Below are 25,881 nucleotides of genomic sequence, written 5' to 3'. Positions count from 1 at the left end.
AGTTAAAGAACTTCATTAACTGAACCGTCGAAAAAGATTGACGTTTTCGAGCCATGCGGCGCGCAGTGGAAAACGCTAGCTCGTGGAAAATTATGAAAATTATGAGAATTATAATTACCGGCTTAAGCTGGCCAACCCGCAGCACCAACTGCCAACTGGCATCCAGTGAGCAGTGAGCAGTGACCGCCAGTCGCCAGATATTATCACTAAAGCCAGTAGCTGTTTATTTTCCGAGCATTTCAACACAGTGGCTGCCGTTTGGCTGTTTGGTACGTCTCTGCAGCATCCAGATTGTGTTTTTTATGGCCTGTCGCAGCCAACACAAATCAATTAGATAATGTGGCAGTGTCGTTGGCATCGGCCGCATTTGCAATCGCAGTCCCTGATGGGCCATGCATATTTATAACCTTTGCAGAGTGCATTTAAATCAAAGCCAAGACAAACGATCGGGGACTGGTGATAGGCCTATGTCGGGGAATACGCTTGCATATTTAAACGGTGGGGCATTTTAATGACGATCGAATAGCATCGAAATCAAATCAACAACGCTGCGACGGCAAGGTCGTTCGTTAACAGGGGATTTCTCTATCAAAATCTCTACCGTTGGCCAAAAACTGGGTCTAATTCGTGGGAGGGGTGAATGCAGTGCCGCGTCTTCAACTATAAAAGCCAGATTGGGCCGAACTCCCAGCATTAGTTCCCCCAGTCAGCTCCAATTGTACACAGCTTCCAGTCACCATGCGCGCTTTTATCGTAAGTGTCAAGGGGATTTGGGAATCGAAAACAGAAAATAATATTGAAAATCATGCAGGTCCTCTGTCTGTTTGCCGTGAGCTGCAGTGCCGATAAACTGGGCTACAACTACCAGCCCGTGGCCCATGCCGATGAGGGTCTGTCCTTCCTGCCCGGAGGTGGTCAGGTGATTGGAGAGCTTCCCTCGCAGGCGCTGCCCGTGCTGAGTGGCGAGGCAGTGCTCTCCCAGCCCATTGATGCTTCCCTCCAGGCACCTGTTGCACCCCAGATTGCGCCCTTGGTGGAGGAGTTCCAGAAGGAGTTCTACAGCTACGCCGCCCCCGAGGAGCAGTACGATGAGGGTGCCAGCAACCAGCAGATCGCCAACTCCCTGAAGAAGAACCTCCGCGTCGTCTTCATTCGCGCACCCGAAAACCAGGGCTTCGAACGCGCTGCCCTCCAGTTGGCCAAGCAGTCCGCCCAGCAGGAGACCGCCATCTACGTACTGACCAAGCAGTCCGATGTGTCCAACCTGGCCAAGCAACTGAACGCCCTCAAGAGCAGCTCCACCAACAAGCCAGAGGTGCACTTCGTCAAGTACCGCACTCCCGAGGATGCGGCCAATGCCCAGCTGGCCATTCAGAACCAGTACAACCAGCTGCCCGGCGTGTCTCGCATCTCCAACGAGGGTCGTGCTCCCGTCCTGAACTTTGCCTCGTCCGCAGCCCAGCCTGCTGCCATTCCTGCCGCTGCTGCTCCAGTTGCTGCAGCTGCTCCCAGCTCGGAGTACCTGCCCGCCACTGTGGTGGCTGGCCAGGATTACCTGCCACCCAATCTGCGTCGTTTCCGCGTCAAGTAAATGGCCTCAAGTGCAGTTCCAACGGTAACGCTTCCTAATCCAGAAAATCGCATCGAAAAGAAAACACCTAGCTACTCCCATCACGTGCAAGTTAACTAGTTTTTAAGTATCCATGTAGAGGAATAAAATTTGTTTTGCTGACAAATTCCCGATGTGAACTGGAAAACTCATTTGCAGCCTAATTGCAGGATTCGGCCGTTTCCATGCTGCGGAACGGAACCTTTCCGTTGTGCGAGTTTCTCTTTTTGCCCGGCAAATCCTGCCTGCGCATCCGTGCGTTGTCCTTTCACATAAAATCCCTGAAATAATAGCCTGGATAAAGCGGCTGGCATGTCATAAAGTCCAGCAACAAGTTGAGCCACCCACATGCCACCCACTCATATTGCCTCCCGGCAAGTGGAACGAAACCGCACCCACACATCCGTGGAATCTCCGGCATATGCACAATGGTTTTATCCCATCCGCCATTTGTAATTGGAGTTATTAGATTCGAAATGAAGTGGTTGCAAAATGGCCCGGTCTAGACCCGGCTCCAGCATCCGTCCACTCTTTGTGAGCCTGCTCGGAATCGGTGTCCCTCAGTGATGGGAAAACTAGCTGAGTACCAGGTACTAGGAAATTTAACAAACTTGTATGGCTATGCTTAATGCTATGTTAAGCATTTATGAACAGAAATCTGTTATATACGATATACATTAGCTGGTAGCACCCATGTTTCCAAGCTTAATTTCATGCTAATTGTATCTAAGTAGACTTCGGGTTTTCAAAGCCCATATTCAGGTACCACTTTCGCAGCACTTCCCGTCACTGGTGCTTATTGTGTGCCAGAACAGCCGCTGTGCCCGTTGCGGTTTGAATAAGTGGCAACGTCCTGTTGCAGGTGAAAGCTGCCTGTATTCCTGATCTGTGTCCTGCCAGCTGGCAACACTCATTGAGTGTGATTGTGTGCCCTTGTTGCGGGGTGTGAGCAGATACTGCCGTGCTAGTATGTGTTAGTATGTGTGCGCCTTGATGGCTTCCTGCTTCCGTGGAAGGCAAACTCATCATGCGAGATGCCAGCACACATGGCCCGAAACTGAACTATGCTGTGGATTTGGTACGTTGTTGAGTGGAGTCCTTAAATTTCACTTAGACGTAACATAAGCCCGATATAAACGCAACTCAACGGTGCATGTATTCATGGCCATCAGGATGTGTGTGTGTGTACAAATGTCTGGCTTTTGGTGCTGCAGGAATCGCACGCTTATCAGCAGTCGAGTGCAAACTGAATCCGTTTCTCTTGTGCGGTACAGTGGCAAATCGCTAAAGCGTAACGACAGCGACAATATGCCAGCTATGCGGCATGGTTGGAGGGGGCAGAAGGGATCCGGGGTCCTGGTAATTTAGGGCACCATAAACGCTGTTGGCTTGCCTGCTATTTGCCGTCTGACTGCGCCCAGACTGCTGCCTGTAATTAAGGTGATATGCAGCAGTCAGCCGACCGAATCGACGACGTGAATGCCAAGTGCGTGTCCTGTGCGTGTGGGCCAAACATATCTGCAAGTGTGTGTTTGCTGTGCTGGTGTTTCTGTGTTAATGAGCAGCCCGCTGTGCGCACAAAATAAATTATTAAAACGACATTCACGGCACTCTCAAGTGTCGCCCGTGTGCAAAGCTCCTTTTTGACGCCCAGAGATATCAGCCACATTTCCACGAAGCTGAAGGGCTTCAGCTGAACGAAGCAAAGACACCCTTCAAAGGATGCATAAAAAGGGGAATTTAAAAAAATGCAAGTATGTATTTAATACATTTGCGTCGACTTAACGATGGACATTTATACCGTCTGATCTTGAATTTTTTTAATTTTTTCTTTTGAGTGGATTGACAAACTTATCTAATGACAATTTTACAAGTTAGAAGTTAAACGCTTTGAAATTAGAGAAAAAACGCGTATACGCCCCGGTGTCAGTTGGTTGAGCAGCTAAAAACATAGTAAACTTTTAGGCTTAATTTTTATAAGTGAAAAGTTTTCAAAGCGAACCATTTTAATTTCAATTAACAAGAATCAGGCCAATTTAATTTTCTTAATTCTGAAATGGATAACTGACGTGATCCGCAAAGTTCAAGGTTGCACAAAAGTTAGAATGTTACGTATACGCCTCGTAGATTTATAGTCCAACCAATACGAGAATAAACCCATATTGTTATAGGTCACGGGGGAAAGCATTTGCAAATACCTCGACCATTTCAATCTCACCAGCTGACAGCTGCGGTTGGCCAGCCAAACACAGAAATACTTGACGAATTCACAGGCAAATAATGCAACTGCTAAATATATATATGCACTCCGTTATTTCGATATAATTCGCAGCGCGAAACTTTTTGGTAAATTCTGGCAGAATCGGGGCATTTGCTTTCGGTCCCACGGGCTAACCAATATTTCTTTTCAATTTTTGGAGGGAAAGTTTGGTTGTACAACTAAATATTTTGACATTTGTCCGCATGCAGGCAAGGCGGCGCAACTTTGTTCGGCGAGCGCAAATTGAAATGTGCTCGAGACAGTTCAGTTCAGTTTAGCCGACTCCATTGTTTTTGCCCAAAGCGAGTGCAACAAAGTTGTTTGCCTTTGTTAATTTGGCAACCACCCATGCAGGTGGCAATGAGCTAGGGAGCTAGGGACCAGAGCCAAAATCCCGGCTAAAAGCCGAGTCGGTGGAGGAGGTACACCCAAGTGCACTTGCAGTTGGCAGTTGTACGCCATGTTGTCGCTGTCAAAAAGTTGTACTGCGCCTGTCGCTGCTGCACTTGCTGCTGCTTTTGCTGCTGCTGCGGTTTGCTGCGCAATAGTTCGGGATTTGTTGCAAAAAGTGTTTATTGGTGTTTCCCGCGAGCTCCAGAGCACGGCTACTCCATGAAAATTGAGTTATTTGGTCGACATCGGCATCGCCATCGCCATCGCCATCATTTCACCGTGCTGTTTGTGCACACAGCGCTTCGCTGGATGTAGAAAGTTGGCACACATGCTGCGAGTTTTGGCTCATTAACCGAGCCACTCTCCGCTGCTCGACTGCTGCATATTAATTAGTCGACTTTTGGGCGCTGCCATGTATAATTAAGCAGCGAACGAGCCTCTTAACAAACCACATCCTGTCTGACTCCTTCGCTTGCCATGGACATGCCTCATTAGCGGCAAAAGCAAAAGCAAAAGCAGCAGCAAAGTAAAGATAGGTTAGGGGATATGCATAAGGATAAGGACAAGGAGCAGCCAGCGTGGCCCACTTGCTAATTTAATATTTATACCTTAATCAAGGCAGAGTCGGAGAACCCTTTTGATGGTCGAAGAGAAAATCTGTTGATGCGTCGATAGCCAGATTGGTCCGGCCTAACGATGGCCCAGGCGTTAATTGCTCATTTCCATGCAATGTTGTCGTTTCGTCCTCTCGCCCCGAGACATCCTACATCCAGCTGTCCTGATGTCTGTCACACAAATTCGGAATCGATAGCTCGCATCTGTCACCAGGCACACACACCCACGTAACCCCCACCGATGTGTACAGGGCTTTGATTCCGTAATGAGCCAACCGGACTCGTTGCACCTTTGCGGTGTCCTGGGACGAAGGAAGATGGCAGTGGAAAAAGAAGAAGGAAAATACTCGGCCATTGTGTCTTGGGCTTTGTTGTTCGTTTGGATGAGTTTTAGGGCCGTGATATCCTTGCCTCACCATTTACTCCTTATTTTATCCTTGCGTTGATTATTGCGGCCCGTCCCCTTTTGCAATTTCGTTGAGACTTCTGACCTTATGTGTCCTTTGTTTGTGCTCCCTCAATTTCCCTGCACATTTAAAAGGATTAAAAGGATATTCGTCAAACGAAAAGTTTCGCAAGTTTGTTTAACGCACTTGTGGGCTCCTCGGCCGCAAAATCCTGTCTCTCGACCCCCTAAGCCAAGAAAAAAAAAACACCATTTTATGGCACAAATCCCCCTTTTTTGTATGGCTGCCACTTCGTTGTGTTTTTCTACATTTGCCATTTTTTTTTCTCGAGCTTTGGGTTCTTTGTTTGCTCGGCCTGCTTTTAGAGGCGTGTGCTTCTTAACTGGTCCTTGAATGAAACGCTTTTGGCCTTTTGTTTTCAACATTTATTTTTTAGTTCGTTCTCTTTACCACAAATATTCGTATTTCTGTATGTATATTTAATATGCTGTATATCCCTTTCAGTGTAGTAGATTGGCCAAGCAGTAGGCGCCATAATTTGGGTTGAGTTGTAATCGTAATTGTTGTTCTTCGTTTGTTAATTTACACTTTAAACTTTACACCTAATTCTCTTTGCTGCTCAGTGTACATATAAATATTCGTGGCTTAGTATAACAATAATACACATATTCCACACACTTTTTTTTCTGCGTTTGTCTTGCATAGGTTTTTGCAATTTTTTGCAATTGTATCGCTCGCTTGGTATGTCTGTATCTATAAATAAATATTTACTTTACGTTTATCGAGTTCAATTTGTCTGGGTTTCTTCAATATTCAGTTATTATTAGTAGCCTCAATAATGCTATTTATCTAGACAATTTCTTAGACCTTAAAACATTTTATACAATACAAATGAGGGAAATTCAAATTAGGCTGAATTCAATATCAAATATTTTCCACGTGATTTGTGCATGCGATTATATTAATGTTCGATAAACAATGGGAACAAAAAGTTAAAGCTTTTTGTGGTGTAAGTGTTTTAAATTAATAAACATACCTTTTCTCTATAAATATATCTTTTATACACGCTCTTTATGTGATTTCCTTATGTCGTCTTGTATACATAATTTCAATATATATTTTGTATAATTTCATGTTTTTTGTTCAATACGCAATGATATGTGTGACTGGAAGATTTTGATGTGAGAGAAATGATAAAGGTAGACGTGCATCTGATTTCCGGACAAAAGGCATTTTATCCGGCCATCTGACATCATCGTAATACTTTCGACTTATCAAAATACAACATTTAAATACATACTTGTATAACATGCGTTCCCATTACATTATAATGTCATTTGCTCGTCTACACGAGACCCCATTGCTTCCAAGTCAACATCCACTTACGAGTATATGACTTGGAGAAGCCTCAGCAAACAATAATAATAATTAATCGGCGCAAATACCATATGCTAGGCATGAAAAATGTTAATTGGCTTCCGACTCGAGAGGCTGGGTTCTCTGTGTATTGGGAACCGAAAATGTTACAACATTTATGATATGTTTTGCGAATTGCTGCGACACTTAATGTACTCTTATTTGATCTATATAAATAACATCCTCTTGCGTTTCGCTTGCACTGGACACCTATATAGAGTTTTTACATTGGTACACATACATAGATATGCTCGATAGAGGCTGCATAATTAGCGACGTGACTGGGATGATAAAGTAACTCCAAGTCCTTGGCCAATTATGCATATTATGCATATTCATGCGGATATTTGCTGAGACAACAGACGACTGAATTGAAGACAACACGCAGTTTGCATATTTATACAGACAAATAGAGAGGAGAGTGTATGACATTTGGGAAAGCTTTTCGGGAAAACTACGGATGTGTTGGCGAGTGTAGATAGAGTAGAGAGTTTAGAGAGTGAATGCGTTGATAGGGTGTTTGCACTTGTTCATAGATTGGTGGGAAACATTTACTAGTACGAGTGATTTACGAACCCATAACTAACTGGGAAATAGCTCCCGTATAAGTTTACATAAATTAAATCATCTGGAATTGATGGCTGAAATTAGCATACCATAATCATATCATTACTCAAACGATATAGTCTACGGATTTGAATGAAAACAGGAATAAATTATCGATTCGTATTAAAGCATTTACATTTGTTTGTGTATAAGTGTATCATTTTTTACTTATTCGGTTTTACTCCTTTAATTTAGTTCTAAGTGTATGCAATCAGTAAATTTGCATGCATACCTATTCGTAATGTATAATTTATAAATGTAATCAATTTTCTGTTTTTTCTGTTAATAATAGACAGCGTAGCATAGGAAGACGTCAATACCTGCATAAGACATTTTAGCCATATTTTCATACATAATATGAACTTTGTTTTCAATTATTTATACGTGATGTCACCGTTATCATAATTAAGTATATTTCATTTATAAAAAATTCTCGTAGTTCGTTCAAGCATTATCCAGTTGGTGTACTCATCCGCTTTCACTGGCCACGAAACTACATACATGTACGTGTACTCACAATGAGGACAACCCTTGGAAAATATTTCAACTGTGGCAAGATTTTTGTTTTGTTAATTTGCAGTTGTAATTGTTCATTGTTCTTTGTTAATTGTTATTGATTTGCTTTAACGGATTTCGCTTGCTCAAACTGTTAGAGAACATAGCAGGTTTAGTTGTTATACTTAATTTATGTTTGGTTTTGCATTTCGCCGTCGAGTAGAAGTCAAAAATAGAAGCCTAATTACACACACAGTACAGACAATCATTTAAATATATTTCGGTTTTTTTTCTGTTTATGTTTTTGTTTTTGTTTTTAGAGAGTATAGACTAGTCCACTAATTGCTTTACATATATTTACTTTGACGGGTTGTCCGTGGTTGCTACCATCTTGCTTTACATAGTTACATTGTTATGCTACGTGTTAAAATGGTTCTTTAGCCATAGACACTTAAAGCGCGCTCGAAAATAATCCTCCTAAATACACAAGAAAATGCATCCGTACTTGTTGTTAAGCACTGCGACTAAGCCGCTCCTCAACCGGAAAAAAAATAATGGAAAATGAAAATCTTAATGAAAACAATTAATCGCAACGGCAAATATTTTCCTAACTACACACTAAACGAACCATTGCAACGATAACCATTTACACACAACGAACCCAAAATGAAGGCTCCAAAATGAAAATAAATAAATAAGCCTCGTAATGTAAAGCGGAGTCGTTTCGAAGTGGGGTCACCCATTACGACCCCTACCAATTTTCGGGGTCACCACGCGCCGCAGATTGCGCCTCTTTTGGCTTCTTTTCCTTTGGGTTCTGCGTGCTATTTTTCGCTCCGCCTTTTTCTTATTTGGTTTTGGTTGTTTTCTCGAAAAATGTTTTCAACACTGATTGTTTCTGTAAGCTTCTTGGTTTAACTGTCTAATTATTTTACATTTAAACGTTTTATTTCCGGGGGTACGTTGGTACGGGGGATTCGGGTTACGGTACTGCTGGCTCCTAAACTCAATTGCCCTAATCTTAGCCTACCCTCAGTTTGCCACATCCCTAAATCCCTATCCGTTTGACTAGCCCAAGCGCTACAATACCGTAAAAAATATGTTTCCTTTGAGTGTTTTTGTTTTTTTGTAATTCGTTTTGGATTGCACTACAGCACTAAGATCATGCATTTTAGGTACAAGCTTCGTAGCGACTGCTTTGAAACGCCTAAAAACGATAGCCCTAATCAATTCTGGCTACTTTGGATTTGAATTTCTCTGGATTTTGAGTTTCTTGGTTGTTTTTTGGGGGCGGGGTGGGACTGTGCCATCTCCCAAACATCTGACAAGGCCGAAATCAGTGGGCGGAGCACCACGCCCTTGACGCACTGACCTTGACAGAGCGCACAAACTTTTGGTTTCTTTGTTCTGAGTTGCAGTCGCCTCCTATCCCGAAACTTATGTTCAATTAGCTATACAAAATTCTCCTCGGACTACAAAAAAGTGGCCGCTGGCCGGACTGAAAAGCATTCTAACCAATTTCCCGTCCGACTGCAACTTAATTACAAACATTTCTCTTTGGCATTGCGGCCACACAAAAAAAAGGGGGGAAATCCATGCCCGCTTTCCTCGGTCATCTGCAGCTATTTACAAGTAAACTATTTAAATTGGCCGACCAAGGCGAGCACAAATGCTAAAAATGTTCTCTTAGTCCATTGTAGGTTTTTTCCTTTTGCCCTCTTTGAGCTGCACTAATTTAGCTGCTCGATCGAGCTCATGCTGGGGAAATAGATTAAAAATGCGGTGTACAATTTACAAAAATTCCAACTTGTCTTTTTTCCGATGCTGCTGCTGCTGCTGCTGCTGCTGTTGCTGCTGCTTTTTCTGCTACATTTGTCCTTGATGGGATGGGGGATGGTGTGATGATGTGGTTGCCCTTGGTTTTGCATTAACAATACCTTCTGTGCGAGTATGTCGGTGGTCTTCTCCTCTCCTCCAGCGTGTCCCGTTCGCCTGCATCCCGCATTTGGTGCCATCTAGTAGCTGAGGGGCAGCAGGACGAGCAGCAGGAGCTGCGCCAGTGACCACAAGTGCGTCACTACCGTGGCATGTGCCCTCCGTCCGGCGGAGGTCTCGTTGCCATGTCCGTTTCCATTGCCCAGCGCCGCCATTCCGATGCTCGGCGGTGCCGTCGACGTGGAGGAGGCCACTTGTCGCTCCACCTCAACTGCAAGAGGTAGAGAAAAGGATAATTACAGAAAGTGATAAACAATGCACGGAATAATTAAAAAAGGACGCAACCTTCCAAGTCTAGAAAGCTGGAAAAACGAAACGGAGTCCAATTATCTTTCAATTACCAAGTATTTTCAGGTACCAAAGTACAATTATTTTAATCAAGGTTAAGGTAAGGTAAGGTTCAAAAAGGATTAAAAAAATTATTTTTGCCACACAATTAGCTCTTATTTATATATTTTCCTTATCATATTTACAAAACAATTAAGCAAAATAAAGTGTCCCGCAAATAAATAACCCTGACAATATGAGAGGTCACAGATGAAGCGAAAAATCAATTTGGAAACCAAAGTTTGTGCCCACAAAAATGAATAATTCAGAGCAGTGATAAGTCCCGCAACTTATCTGGCCGAAATGGTTTACCGCCGAAATAGAGGCACGAAACCGCAGAAAAGGTCGCCATGTTGATCGGGCCAAACAACAAAAAAAAAACAAAACTGAAGAAGTCTTGAGCGCTAAAAACTTTTCGCATAAGCGAACTGATGGCAGCCCCTTAGGGCGGCATAAGAAACAATTACAGAGTGAAGCATTCTTGGCTACAAAGTGGCAGTGGCCCAAACAAATGACGCACTTCACGCAACATAAATAACACGCATACGCCCCTTGGTACAAGTGACAGTTGGCAGCCACTCGGCCGGCAAAGAGGTCGAAAGACGAGACTACGAAGCTGCCGCCGGCCAAGAGCGATGGTTTTTGGGGGGGGGTTCACAAGGTTCACAGAAGGGAGAACGAGCAACGACCAACGACCATCGTGAGTCATGGGCCTGGTAATGTGTAAATTATTTGGTACAATTCGGGACAATTTACAACTTAAGGCACAATGACTTGGCTGGGACGTTAGTGTTAACAACCGGCTCGTAGGCAAACAAAGCTGGCAAAAATATATAAATTAACCTTTGTTTGGCCGGCTGTTCAGTTACCAAAGAGGCGGAGTAAATGGAAATTAAACGTAGACAAAGCGGCAAAACATACTCGTATGATGCCCCCCCTTTTAGGTGCGATACCAGTTAGGCAAACGAGGAAATTCAAGAACGAAATACCTAATCTGCCAGTTGAGACAAAGGCAAAGCATTGGCTTTTGTTTAAAATTCCTCGTTGGATTTTGCTCTCAGACAGTTGGGCAAATAACAATGCCCCAGCATATTATCATACAAATTTATTTTGTGAAAATTCATCAGTGATTCCATCATTTCATAATTTCGTTGCGCCGAGGACACTTTTGATGAGCTCACTGGTCGTAATTTCAGGCGAGTGTGTTTCGAAACAAATATTTGCCTGGTGTAGCATTACAGAATATAAAATAAATAAAGTAAATATATATGCGCTGGAAAACAGGGAACACAATGTATTCTGGCTGCCGCTTTATTCAAATCACGCATACGCACCGTGTGCATGGGAAAAAATGAAGTTTAATAAAGGCAAGAGCTATCTCTTGTTTGTAAACATGTAATAACATAATTTATTTTATGTTTAACTCTCTCTCTCTCTCTGTTTGAAAAAAAGGTATAGCTCAGAAAACATATAGATATAAATTATAATGTAAATTAAGGTCCGTGTTGAGTAAAATAAACGTTACTATTTACGAAATCCTATTACTGTTAATATTCTTTTTTATTAAGCTTAGAAGTGTAACTAGTTTAGCTTCTAACATCTGTCTCACTCACCTTTCACCGAGTAAGTCTTGTAGTCTGCGTACTGCTCACCCTGGCCCACAGTCGCCGGGATCGTGGACAGGCAGGTGATCTCCATGCGACTGTTGCTGCCCACATGCTCCTCGGTGAGCTCGATGTTCAGCTGGCTGATGCTGAACATGCCCTTCTCCTGCTGGGCGGCGGTAACGGCCGCCGCTGCCGCCGCCACTCCGCTTCCACCGCCAGGATGCGAGAGCGGTCGCTGGTAGCCGGCTGCCAGCTGGTTCATGGGTCCAGCGTTGGAGGGGATGCCCAGCTCCTTGTTCATGTTGGGAGCCTGGGGACCGAAGCCACCGCTGTTCAGGGTGCTGCGGATGATGCCCAGGGCGTTCTCGTTTATGTGACGTCGATACTTGCGGTTGCTGTTCCTGCAACATAAAGTGAAAGTGTGGGTTTAATGTGCCTGTGCCTGGCAATTTGCACACAAATAAAATCGTAAATATTTGCATTTTATGATTGATGTGTGCAAACGTGAAAAGCAAAATAAGAGCCCGACCAAGTGAGTGAAGCTTTCACATGCCGGGCACGCACATCTGATTCCCATACAATGCCTCATGGATACAACCCATATAACCCATATAGCTGTCTTCATTTTCGCCAAGACCCCTGAGTAATTGATAGCCGTACAACAAACTTCACAAGTCTGAATGGCCCCGTGGATTGCAAAAGAGGCTCATTCGGTTTCCGAGAAAGAAAATACCATGTCAGAGATTATTGGGCATCTGAGTACGAGTATTTTTGCCTTTCTGCTGATTGGTTGGTAAGGCTTTCTAATGGTTCGCCTGCATTTCGGCCAGATTAGTTTGCATTATTCAGCCGTATCGCACATTGTGAGTCTAATTAGCTTTTACGACTTTGCTTCATATTTGATAAGAAGCATGAACGGCATACAAATGAAGCCGGATCTGCGGATAAGCGGTTGTGTGGCTTTTGGGCTCCCAGATCCCTTCCCCTGTAATTACTCTGGGTTTGCTCGTTTGTTCGTGCACGGCGACATGTTGCTTTATTACAAATTCAAAATGACAGCGAAATTACCTTTGGTATTGCCAGGATACAGACTTATACTCGAACACACACACACACGCAGATTCTTGAGAAAATAATGTCGAGGACATAAAGTTTAATGCTGTCTAACCAATTGTCAGCTGTGCTAGTTTATGGCCACCATTTACATATGTAGGAAATATCGAATTTCGTATGACAAAATCGCCTTTAAATTGGAGTGAAAAGCGTTCACTTTCGTCACATTTAAACAATTATACCATTTGCATATCTCTTGTCCTTGCTGCCGACTTTCCTGCTTATGCAAATTGCAAAGTAAATGCCATAGAATTTTAGCACAATTATATTTAAATAATATTCGGCTTAAAGTGCACTGGCTGCAAAACTCGCAGTCTAAGTATGAGAGCAAGGATACGAATGCCACAGGCACTCGCCCTGATAAAGCAAGGTGTCAGCAAAAAGTTGCCTTTCCATGGAGTGTTTGCTCCTCTTTCAATCTTTTCCGATGTGTACGTATATATACTCGTATGTATATATGTTCCAGAACATCCAGACTTCCTCTGTGCAACTGAAGCACTTGGCAGCTGGTAAGGAAAATGGGCAAAAGTGTCATGCAAATTGTGACGGCACAAGACGACATCTGTATACGCTTGAAATTCTCCACAATTGGAACTCAAATCCGAAAAGTAATTTTCATTATGGCTGTACAGCGAAATTTGATTTCATTTGCATCTATTAAAGTTGCCAGCACTTTGGGTCTAATGAAATGGTCAGAACAAAACATTCTGCACGTGAATACAAAATATTGGTTTCTTTGCCAAAATGTATACATATTTTTTCAATTTAATTCCATTTTGGGTATGCTTGCCAAGACGTAGCACGCACAAAGGTCAAACAATTGGTCTGGAGAAGTGTTCATGGAGAACTCAACCAATATCGAGTAGCAGTGTGGTAGAAACCGACAGCCAACAGCTTCGGTAGTAATCCAGTTAAGCCAGCAGAGCAAACAAAAATGCGGACCAAAACCCAGAACAAATGCACAACATCCTTCCATAAGGCTTCGACAGCTACAGCTCCAGGAACAGGACCAGCTTCAATACTAGCTCCAGAGATGATGACAGCTGGTAGCTGCATCCAGGGCATCATCAACGGAGCTGTTGTTACTGCGAAGCTACTTGCACATCTACTTCCCCTGCTGCAGTTGTCTTAATAAAATTCCTTATGCAGCGCACTTTTCGCAGGAAACGCTGCCACCGGTAGTGCAAACAGGGCGAGGAGCTGGCATTTTCAGGGCAAAACAGCTAGGACAACAGCTTCAGCAGCCGTGGCAGGAAGCTCAAGTTCAAAACATAACAAACTTGCCGAGCAATTCAAATCAGACGGAAATGCGGGACCCGGTGTTCCGCTCCTTCTCGTCCTTAAATAGTGTGTATGTGTGAGTATGTATAAAAGTTATGAAACTGCTGTCTGGCATGACACTTTAAATTCCGCTTTACCCTTGGCAAGAAACTGCGGAATATCTTAACTCGCAGCTGACATGCCAAAGGGCCTTCTGGGTTTTTTGGCCCGGCCCAAGGCGATAATTTGAGAAATGCGCCTAATTAATTGATAAGTCATGTAGTTTCGTTCTGCTCCCTGCTGTGGAATATTTATGTGTCTCTGGGCCACAAAAACCGCAGTCTAATGCCGTTTACAAACGCAGCCAAACGAACAGAAGGCTTCGATGCCGGCGCAACAGAACCTATTAGCAATTTATGATAGACACGGCAGTCCAGAAAAGTATCGGAAGTAGTGCTGCCGAGTTCGAAACTTTTCGATAAAATAATCTAAATTGTTTAAACTTTGTCGGTTGTGGTACCATACATCAGTACTAACATTGAATAGTTCGTAGAGCAAGCTGACAGCCTATAAGCGTTACAATTATGAAAAGCCATCATTTTTCAAAATGTTCCTTTTTATTCGAAAGTTTTTGACGGCAGACGATGATAGCAGTTGTAAAACATATAATCCCACAAAATCACCACTTCAGCCAAATTTTGACGTGCTAAAGGATAGGGATTAGATACTCCGATCGATGTTACAATTCCTTTTCATTAACTTTATTTTGTTATTGTATGAAACTTTTAGCTTCCTTCTCGCCAAAACCCACCCACTGCATAACCGACAGCACTGAAGGGTCCGAAGCAACAAGATTTCCAATCGACACAAGAGCATTCGACCCACCATCAACCCACTTAGCTGGAACAAGCAAAGCAACTTAAGTGGGCGTAAGGGCTGCGAGCAAAACCATGAATTTCTTATGCCGCCATGCACAAAAAGAGGTCTTGAGATCGGAAACCGGAACTTCGGTGAGCCGCAACTTGGCAACACAACAGGCAAACAACTACAACTACAACTACAACGGCAACTGGCAAAGAAACCAAACAGATTACCAGCCAAACTTTTGGCCGAAATCAAGTCCTGGCACGGGAGTTAGAACCTCCTCCTCTTCGAACGCCAAAAATTACACAGCGCAACGCATGCAAATTTTGTTGCCAAGTAATTGCCCAGGGGCAGCTAATTTGTATTAACTATTCATGGGTGTAAAGTGTTTCGTCATCGGCAGCGATGCCAAGTCGATGTCGACCTAAACAGTGTCTAACTTACGGCTAAAATGCGCGCGCGCACAAAAGAGCGTTGGAAAAAAACAAGTTTAAAACTGGGTTAGCCAGTGAACAGAACACTGACAGAAAAATTAGCATACGATAAATTAAATATTTTAAAATACATATTAACTAGACATCCACAACTTTGATGCACATCATTAGTTGAAATGAATTGCTCTTATGCTTAATAATTTACGGCTTGCCTGCCCTTTTGGCCAATTTGAAATAAGTTTTGCAGTGTAGGCCGACAGGAAACTCCACTGGCACCGTTAGCTACCTTCGTACCAACACCAGCACAACTGACAACGGCAACTGTTACGCGTGTGAAATTATAACTGACAGCAGGGCTTCTTTTGTCGCCGCCGACTCGTCCTGGCATGCGGTTCATTGAATAATTTATGCACTATAAAGTGGCAGCAGGCCCATTCCATTCCGCCGGATCCGGGGATTCCTTTCTTTCAGCGCAAAAACAGGGCCAAAAGTTGTTTGGCATTGGAATGCAAATGCGAAAACTTCATTAAATGCCTCTGGCAGTATTTATATTAATTGCATGCGTGTCCTGATGCAAAACAAATATTACCACCTCCGCTGGCCAACTAATTAGAGGTCAAATCAAACGGAAAATTGTTCATTAGGAGAGCGACAGATAGATCGCTCATCATATAAACCACTTAATTGGGAAAAACAATTTGATAAATTTAGTTTAAATCAAATTATTACGAAAGCAGTTGGTAGCCTGTGGCTGCCACACATGTTGCACGCGACTGCCGGCTACCAACCGCTGGTAATTGGCTTAATTGGGCATTTATCGTCAATCACGAAGTTGCATGTTCATGTTTGGCTTGAAAAATGCATATTTCCGTAATTAGCTTGATTGCATTTCGATGGAAAGCGCCACAGGGCCATCAGATATTGGGGCTAAGTTCATTACCGACGTAACAGTTTGACAGCCACTGATGTGAGCCCTAAAAGTATGCATGGCATTGAACTTAAGTTCAATTGGGCAATCAATGAATGAATCAAGCATATCGAATTCCACAATGAATGCTATCGTAAATGCCCAATAATATGTAAATGAAAAGCACAGAAAAGCACAGCAAAACACAATAAAATAAAACCCTAAACCACAGAAAGATGCCACAAGCGATATGAGGTTAATTTGCATAAATAGGTTTTTTTTTGTGTATGCCTCCCTTTTGTTTTTTGTTGCTGGCCAGAGTATTTACGAAATCGAAATTATAAACCATAAACTAGATACGGTGGACAGTCGGCAGAGAGTCGCTGCTCGATTAGCGATTGATTTGTGATCCATGTAGCCAGTGTCCACTGCCACGGTCGACCAATTTGCAATTGCCGGAAAGATGTGTATATTGACTGAATTAATTAATATTGAATTTGACCAATCATTCGCAGAATTTTGCGGACACAGTAATTGATTTATTTTGCTTTCTTCCTTTTTTTTTCGCCAGCTATTTGGCTGTACTGCAATTAATTAAATACGACCAGCTATGCAAATCGCCTGGCATTGCTCCACTTAAGTGGCCATAATTTCTGGTTTGGCCTACCAACATCCAGCATTCAACATCCAGTTCCGTCGTGGTTTGTTTTTGCATTTCATTGCCAACGAAATTGGCAAACCGTTTCGGTTTCGAATTTATGCAAACAAATGCTGGCGGATACAGTTTTGAGCGCTTTGCGTCACCTGCAACGGGTATTGGTATTTGTGGTGGATTAGCATCAATGGCATGGGCTACACCCGCTGTCTCATCGCGGAAATCTGCATCTACTCGTAATATGGGACCTGATTGGGGCCGGGCTATAAAAACGCCCCTCGGCCAGATGGGCTGCAGCATTAACAGTTTACACCTCCCGGCGTGCCCAACACGTTAACAGATTCGATCGAATATTGGCTTGGAGAGGAGCTATCAATATGCGTGGATTTATTGTAAGTTTAAATGGTATTATTAGTTCGAAATAGTTGTATTAACTTGAGCTTAACTCTGTTAGATTTTGGCTGTCTTTGCTGTGGCTCACGCTGATGTGGGTGGCTACAACTATGGAGCAGGTATTGGATCAGGATCCATCTCTGGAGGCTCTCTGTCTGGAAGTTCCATCTCTGGAGGCTCCCTGTCTGGAGGTTCCATCTCCGGAGGCTCGATCTCGGGTGGCTCCATTTCAGGTGGTGCCCTCTCTAGCGGTTCCCTGTCTGGGGGTTCCTATTCCACCAACTACGCTCCCGTGAACACCGAGTTCAACAAGGAGTTCTACACCTACTCCGCACCCGAGGCCGATTTCGAGGACAACAGGAGTGTCAGTGATCTGGCCACATCGCTAAAGAAGAACCTCCGTGTGGTTTTCATCCGAGCTCCCGAGAACAAGGGCCTGGAGAACGCCGCCGTGGCCCTGGCCAAGCAGGCTGCCGAGCAGCAGACCGCCATCTATGTGCTGACCAAGCAGGGTGATCTGTCCAGCCTGGCCAACCAGCTGCAGAACCTGAACCATGTGACCGCCAGCAAGCCGGAGGTGCATTTCGTCAAGTATCGCACCCAGGAGGATGCCATCAATGCCCAGCGCACCATTCAGCAGGAGTACGAGCGTCTGGGTGGTTCCTCCACCTCCCACAACGGGGGCGTGGCACCCGTCCTGGACTTTGCCACCAAAGTGCAGCAGCAGCAACAGCAGCAGCTGCAGCAGGTGCAGCTGATTGATGAGCGTCGGGCTTCCAGCGGAAGTGTAAGCGCTGAGCTGGAGGTTCCTTCGGCAGGATATATTCCACCACCAGCCGCATCGCCCAGTTCCACGTACCTGCCTGTGAACAAGGTCAAGTAGGAAGTCCGCCAGTCCACCTTCTTAGTTACGAATTAGCGAACACATTCTCCATTAAGTGCTACCGTATAATATATAAATTTAACTTAATGTATGCCCGATATATGTAGTACAGTTGCTGTCGAGATTAATGCAGGAAGTCATTTCAGCGTCTTGTAGCCACTATCGGTCAGTGCCTGGGCTGCAATTAAAACTAAAAGCGCATTGGCATTGGACGGTTTGGGTTTAAAAGGGGCCGTAAATTTAAGTGCATGCCCTCTGACCCCGGATTCGTTGCCGGCGTTTTATGGCACGTCACCGACGACCACCGTTGACCCGCCCAAAAGGACTACCAACATACACGCGATGAGGGCCAACTGGTTTGAGCTAATTACCGCCGCACAGAGCCAATTTCTGGCGCTTCATGACCACAAGCAGTCGCGACATTTAATGGGCGCCCTTTTGAGGGTCAAGTCGGTGGCAATTTGGTCCTGCCACTGTTGCTGCTGCCAAAGAAACCCACACTGAGAATTAAATGAAAATTACTAGCTGCATTTAGGAGCGCGCGCTCCTTTGTTGACCGTCATGAAATTTCATCAAGCAAGCGAAAGGGAACCACAAAACTTCTAAACCAGAAAGTGCTTTGTTTTCCGTTTCCACCCAGTCCTTTGCGGCAACCGAAGTCCCGTCAACGACATACCACGAAATAATTTAAAAATGCAGTTTTAATGGCAATTCCATTTGCAGTCAAGTGACCCCAAGTGATTTCCCCAATGGAAAACCCCGAAAAAAAAACGGTCATGAAGCTCTTATTAAAGAGGTGTTTCCCGTGGCCGATTTAAGCTGCCGCTTGTTGGCATTTTGGATTGCCATTCGGATGTATCGTGTGTGCTGTGTTTTCGGTCGCTTCTGGTTTGTGGCACAAAGGAAGTTGGCAAAGGGCAAGCAAGCTGCCGGAATAAAAGCCAGGTTAAAGCTAGACGCAGACAAGGACCTTCAGACCTGCCCAACATTTAGTTCTCGGCTGGCGTGGGCCTGCCACAAAAGGCCTTACGTGTTGCACAAACATAAATTGTGCAACAACGTGTAAACTACTTTTTGACTGCATAAAGCCCACGATTCTCATTCCTGTTGCCATGTCCTTGCTGGCCCATTCTGAACCATCTTTCCCATGAACACTGCACTACTTACCCTTGAGAGGGGTAATATCTGTTTGAAAGGTGGGGAAAGTTATATTCTTTAGGATTTTAAGATTAATTCAGTGAATTTTTTTTTCACACTAGTTTAATTAATAAACAGTAATGTTATATATACGATTTTTGAAAGGTAGTATATTCTACGGGGGATATGTATTGTTTTAGAATTTTTCTGTTTGCGAATAAGAGTGCATTGTGTTCGTTGTGCTGAAGGATTCCCGGCTTTGTTGCCCATTTCCCCCGACAAGTGTTCATTCAGAGCTACGTGTTATGGCCCTTTCAGCCGTGCAACGTCTGCTCGTTGCCTGCCATTCAGTTTTGTTCTTTTCATGTTGCAATCTTAAAGGGTCTTCAAGCCGTGCTCCACAGAAAATAGAAGGCAACAAAGCCGTGAAAGGCAAACAATGCATGATATACTCCTACACTTCTACGGCAATATGAAAGCCTTTTGATGTTCTGGCTTTCAAGTGCCACTTTTCTATCCGTCTGTCTGTCCGTCTGTCTGTCTGTCTGATTGTCGGCAAAATGGTCGGTAATCACGTTAAGCGGTTAATTACTTTGCATGGCTGATGTCACAGTCTACGGGCACGCATTCAAGTGACCCCAACCCAATGTTTTATGAGACGCATATATCGTGCAAGGTCACTGGGCTCAGAGGGCAGTGGGTAGTGGGCAGTGGGCGGTGACATTAGCATTGCATTTGCATAAAATAACATGAATATTTTCGCCACACCCACACCGCCCATGCCGCCCATGATGCACAAACTTAATAAACAGCGCAGTTTATATTCCACGCCTGGCCAGCCAAGCAACCCACACAAACTCAAACTCAAATACAAACACAAACATGAACGTGAACGTGAACGTAGCGAACGCAAGGAATTTATGCACATTGGCATGCACATAAACGCTGCCTGTTACTGGTTATTGTTGCACCGCTCGGCCTTGTCCTGCCTTTGTTTTCGCTGCTGTTGCATGTGCACTTTTCCGCCTTCCACCCCAATACCCCCCCTCACCACTCACCAAACCGTATCCAACCCGTGTTGCAAATTTCCACTAGTTTGCGCCAGGCGGCTGCATAAATATGCAACGCTTATCACATGGTTTTATGGCAAAAGGGCTTCACAGTTTTCGTTACGGTCGGAGAGGAGGGTGCTGAAATCACGCCACCGTAAGCCCATAACTGAAGCCATCTACAGGTGTCTGCAGGTGGTCTTTTAGGGATAGTTAAACCCGGTTGTGCAGGTTAAAAAATATCGTTTACAATTTGATGTAAATTACGAGTTTATCGTCCTGTTATAGAGAAAAATCAGTATTCGAAAACGTCTACTAAACATCATGCATCCTCATACTATAAAATGCATTCCTGATATGAATAAGTGCAAATTTATCTGTTCCTAGCTTTTAGAAATGGCTGGTGATTATATAAATCCTTGCTACGTTGTTTGTAGCAGTACTTATATGTATTCCCGCCGTTAAAGGAATCCAATCTCTTCTTTGCCTGCCACCAGCTCAGCGTATGTTAAGCGTTGGAGCCTCGTGAGCTTTGAATATAAATTATTTCATATTGCCATTGGGCTCTCAGCGAAATTAGTTCCGCGCCAGACCCTTCATCACAGCCTTGCACCCCCTTTCCAGGACTACCTGCCACATCTACTTACAGCAGCAGCAGCAGCACTCTCGAGTTGTGGGAAATTATTTATAAAATAGTTTTCCGCACTGCTCGTGCATTCGGTTTGGTTTCTTTCCCGCGGCAAATGCAATTAGCATTCGCTGATTACCCGGCGAGGAAATGGCACGAGTGTAAATTATGGTTTTTACTTTATGGCAAATTAACCAAGTGGGTTTATTTCGCACACACATGCGCGTCGCTAACTTTTAACGGCCATAAACTCTGGATTCTACGGAGGCTGAATTCGAAACTTTTTGGCTTATGCTAATGCGCATAGCCAAGCTGCAAGTAACCGTCTTTAAATGGCAAATTCATTTGCCAATTACCAAGGGCCGTGACATTTGAGCTGGTCTACTCGGCTTTTTCCGTTTTTATCCCGTCCATAATCTGTCAACCCACTCGGTCAATGGAATTGGTAGGGTTGGGTTGAGCGCTTAGGTGCAAAGGTTGCTGGTACAATAGCTGCCAGGCAGCCAGGCTGCCAAGCCATGAATATGGCTCTTGAGTGCTCTGCATTCAACTTGTTCGCAGGACCATTTCTATTTCAAGTGGCTTTAACCCCAGCCCCAGACTTTCGACCCCTAACCTCCGACCAACCGCCAATCTATGACCCCCCAAGACGTGGCACGTGGCGTATGTGCAATGCCAACATCAAAGAACAGCTACTTCGTGGAAGCACCAAGCGAGTCGTGGCTTTCATTAAGCTGACACCTCGCCAACGCCCACCCCAATCCGCTTTTGGCCAGTCCTACTGCTCCTACTGGTCCTACTGCTCCTGCCACAACCCAGCCGGATCATATATAGTATACTGCCACGTCCTTACACTCCAACACTCCTCCAAAAGTTAGGGGGCCAAAAGTTGTTATATTGGAAAAGTTTCTTCGCTTGATTTTTAATATCACAGGTGAACGTAAATAATTTATTGCATTCATTTACGTTTCACATCCAATCGCGCCACGTAAAGATTCCGAAAAGCCAGCCAAGTGTTCCAAGGCGTTCCAACCACAAGGAGCACCACACAAAATTTATTTATGCGTTATACTCGTACATACAACAAAAGGCACAAGAAGCCGAGTCGCCGGGCAGAGGCAACAAACTGTAACAATGTGCCAACAGCCGTTGGCTTTAGCAGGGGCAAAATCCTTTTAGACCATAGATAAGGAAACTTTAATAAACACGCCACACACGCAACCTGGGAAATTGATAAGAATATGAAAAGTTTACCGCGCTGGCGGTGCGAAAACTTTCCATGCCCCTGTTCCATGCCCTTTGGTAAGCAAACATATAAGCTGGTTTCTGAAAGTTGCAGCTTTTTAATTTCTATAGCCCATAAATACAGTTCAGGGTCCATCCAGGCAACGAAACGGTCGAGATCGACGTGATTAATGTCCTTGCACTCACCTGTGCTTCTTCATCTCCATCTGCTGCTGCTTCTTCAGCTCCATGTTCTTCTTATTCGTGTCGTAGTTGCGCTGATGCACCTCGTGGAACTCGCCCACGTCATGGTAGTTGGCCAGTGACCCAAACGGATTGTTATACAGGCTGCCGTGGTGACCATGCCCCTCATGGTGGTGCGACAAAAAGTGCGGGAACTCATCTGCAATGCCGAGAAATAGATTGGCAAAAGGAGCACTGGTCAGCAATCAAACTAATTAACGTAAACGCTGCAGAGCCCCGTTTGGCGCTCAAACGGCACAGAAATGCCGCATTAGCCAGTGGTGATTCACAGCTTATTGTCTTGCCACTTGCAGATACACTGAGAGAATAGACTTTTGACTGAAGAAATGGTCCTGATTACGTTATCTAACTATTTGTAATATTTACTTTTAATACGAGTCTTTGACACTCTTTGCAATTGATGCAAAGCTATTGCTTAACTTGATACTATTGTCATACTTTGTTGTCCGGAATCTGGACCATTTTCTCGCAGTTTCCATTCTACGTGGACAATGGCTACTCACCCGCACGTGCCCCGGCTGGCCATCGTAGGCTTTTGTCGTAGCGGTCCATGAATTGGCCAACGGGGATGTGATACTGCTGTTGGTACTGGTTGAAGTACTGCTGCTGGAAATACTGCTGCTGCAGCTGCTGCTGACTCAGCTGCGTCTGTTGCTGCTGCTGCGTGCGGCGCTGATGCTGATGCTTCCCATTGAATGAGAACACGTGGTGGGTGCGCACGTACCTGTCCTCCACCTGTCGATACACAAAGGAGCCCGGCAAGGGCGATGAGTCAGTGGGTGAATTGCTTGGATGGACAGCACATGACGCGGCGACCAGCACAACACTAACAATGGCAATTACAATTGGCTGCGCACACAGAAGTCACTTGAATGTCAAATCCCATTGCCCATTCCAGTGCCACATCTGGACACGAGCGTCCGGCTTAAATTAAATATGGATCAGACCCCAAAGGGCCAGTCCCACATCTGCTCAGCTGCCCAGCTGCTCAGCTGCTTGCCACACAGTGCTGCAGTTGTTGCCAATTCCATAGCCAGCGGCGCGCGTTTATGAATAAATTTCATTTTAGAGTTGCCCGCCCGGGCAGTCATAATGAATTTATATAAATTTCATTTCCTCTCGCCGACCACCGACCGCCGACCGCCGACAGCAGCTGGCCAACGGCCATGTGCAATTAAAACGTAAGCTGACCAGGAAAGCTGGCTCATGTAGGCCATAATTATAAAATGGCTTAAACTGATGTTAATCTTAATGCACTGCATGGCACATTCATGGCACATCCATGCCACATCCCCTGGCAGTCGCTTCCCACTGATTAACCCACTGCCCGGCGGCAATTTTCGCACATAGATGCCCCGCCGTAAATAATCCATTGCAATTGGACTCCGATTACGCCAAGCAGACAAACAAACAATTGAATTGCGCAATCGACAATCGCACCGTCTGTTTCAAATATCACGCATACGCACCTTTTTCCCATTGATTAGCCACGTGATGTGCGGCGCAGGGCGACCGCGGGTGGTGTTGCACAGTGCGAAAAGTTTCTCGCCCACCGCGAAGGGCGTACGCTTGCGAAACTTAATGGTGGGCGGACCCGTCTGGGGCACTGCAAGTATAAGAATCAAGAATGGGGAATATGGTATACCATAATTAGTGGAGCTGTTAACTCTTCGTGGTGCGGGGGATAAATTGTTACGCACAGAACACGCTCATCAGCTCATCGGCGCTGGCCTTGGTGAAAATGGGAGTGTCCGTGGAGACCTCGCAGTAGAACTGGCCGGATAGATCGAACTGGACATTCTTCAGTGTCACTTGCTGCTCGTTGGAATTGTCCCACTGTTAATTGAAGGGCAGAGTGTAAAAGGACAAATTAGAAAAATGCAGGGACACCAAAATCTCATTAGCAAATCAATTGATTAGAAAGACAACTTGTATGTACGACAAGTGCCTACCAATTAGCTGCAATTTACTGACTTATTTTCCCATGTCAAATCCACAAATGATTACCAAGTCACAGCGGAGTGACAGCGGTAATGATGATTGAATAAAATGAATAAATAGTTGGCCATGGTACTCGCATCATTGGGTACTTACGTCGATTTCCGCTCCCTCGATGGTTGAGTTACGAAACGGCGGATTTCGGCCGTTTATAAATTCAAAGAACTTGCCCTTGTCAACCTTCAGCCATGTCACCTGCAAAACAAAGAACATTTACCAATATTTAAAGAAAACATGCCATGATTGCCCAGCCGCCCCACCGCCCCAACCTCCAAATCAGATTCGGTTTCCGATTCACTCGATTCATTCGGCGATTGCTGCTTCTGACAGTGATTGAATGCGTCGGCTCTGATGGCTGTCCTCGGCCCAAGGATCACTTAATGCTGCAGCGGGACATTAATATATGGCTTAAATGGTGTTGCGCAATTTCGAACGTTGCGTAATCTGCCCAAAAATAAATCCCTTAATTCCCTGCCAGCTGCAGAGCATTTTAACTTGGTTAACTTGGCAACAAGTTGCGCTAACTGAATAATTTCGACGGCGAGCTGTTGTTAGCGCGTTAAACTGTAAACTGTAAATAATAAAACGTTTTTATCGGAATGGCAATGGCACTGGCACTGGCATTCCACAGAATAAGTGGGGCGGGGTGTTGGCGCTTCTCTCCCCATGCAATTAAAAACAAAATCTACAAGCGAAACTTGCACTGGGACACAAAAAGTTGTTTCCTGTTTGTATTTTTTATTTTTTTTTTTTGTGGGGCGTGGGACGTGGGACGTGGAGCTTACGACAACGACAAATATAATATGAATAATGAAAATGGAAATTAATTTTCATGCGCAAGTTTTCCACATCCAACTTAAAACTAGCCGAGCTGACAACGCTTTTCTGGCCGGATATGCGGCTCTTGTCGACCATTTTTAATTACGCCCAGCATTTATTTATTATGCATATTTTTTAACGCCCGCATTTATGTGCTTACTTTAATCACATTTCAGCGGGGTATTTCGGCGGCGGATTAAAGTTGAAAAGTAATTTATTTTTCTTGTGGCAACAGTACAGTGTCCCTAATAACTGGTGATGTCCAATGGCTCCTGAAATACGCTGCATTTGCATATAAAGTAAATATAAATTTGCTGTTTGTCTACAACATCTGAAAATCATTTTGGAATCCTGGTGCTTTTTACGACTAACGTGTATTTAAGTTAATTATTGTTTAGTCAACAGAATATTGGGAATATTGTGTAAATATAAAATTGCTTTATTTAAACAACGCTTTCCTTAAACTATTGGCCACCACTGCACCCTGGTAATCCGGACCAGATCAGGTGACTCCACGTGTGTCC

At 44.4% G+C, this 25,881-nt stretch overlaps 3 protein-coding genes across 3 annotated transcripts in view; 2 read left to right on the top strand and 1 right to left on the bottom strand.

The window, feature by feature from the left end:
• Nucleotides 1-738: 738 nt before the first annotated feature.
• On the top strand, nucleotides 739-1,591 carry LOC120452636. Its single transcript, XM_039636948.1, has 2 exons — nucleotides 739-753; nucleotides 812-1,591. Exons 1-2 carry the CDS (start codon nucleotides 739-741, stop codon nucleotides 1,589-1,591), a joined length of 795 nt encoding a protein of 264 aa, XP_039492882.1.
• Nucleotides 1,592-5,728: 4,137 nt separating this feature from the next.
• Nucleotides 5,729-25,881, bottom strand: part of LOC120453042 — a 37,705-nt gene continuing 17,552 nt past the window's right edge. The window contains exons 3-9 of the mRNA XM_039637562.1: nucleotides 24,635-24,733; nucleotides 24,241-24,376; nucleotides 24,010-24,146; nucleotides 23,044-23,275; nucleotides 22,484-22,679; nucleotides 11,736-12,130; nucleotides 5,729-10,006 (exon numbers count right to left, since the gene is read on the bottom strand). Coding sequence (XP_039493496.1) covers nucleotides 9,816-10,006; nucleotides 11,736-12,130; nucleotides 22,484-22,679; nucleotides 23,044-23,275; nucleotides 24,010-24,146; nucleotides 24,241-24,376; nucleotides 24,635-24,733 — 1,386 coding nt within the window. The 3' untranslated portion in view covers nucleotides 5,729-9,815. The remainder of the gene's footprint in view (nucleotides 10,007-11,735; nucleotides 12,131-22,483; nucleotides 22,680-23,043; nucleotides 23,276-24,009; nucleotides 24,147-24,240; nucleotides 24,377-24,634; nucleotides 24,734-25,881) is intronic.
• On the top strand, nucleotides 17,340-18,238 carry LOC120453043 (keratin, type II cytoskeletal 1). The gene is made up of 2 exons (XM_039637563.1): nucleotides 17,340-17,354; nucleotides 17,417-18,238. The coding sequence occupies exons 1-2, from the start codon at nucleotides 17,340-17,342 to the stop codon at nucleotides 18,236-18,238; spliced, it is 837 nt and encodes a 278-aa protein (XP_039493497.1).

Source organism: Drosophila santomea, chromosome 3R, assembly GCF_016746245.2.
Source record: "Drosophila santomea strain STO CAGO 1482 chromosome 3R, Prin_Dsan_1.1, whole genome shotgun sequence".
NCBI lineage: Eukaryota > Metazoa > Arthropoda > Insecta > Diptera > Drosophilidae > Drosophila > Drosophila santomea.
The sequence above is the reverse complement of the archived record's forward strand: the minus strand, read 5'-3'. Positions and strand labels throughout refer to the sequence as shown.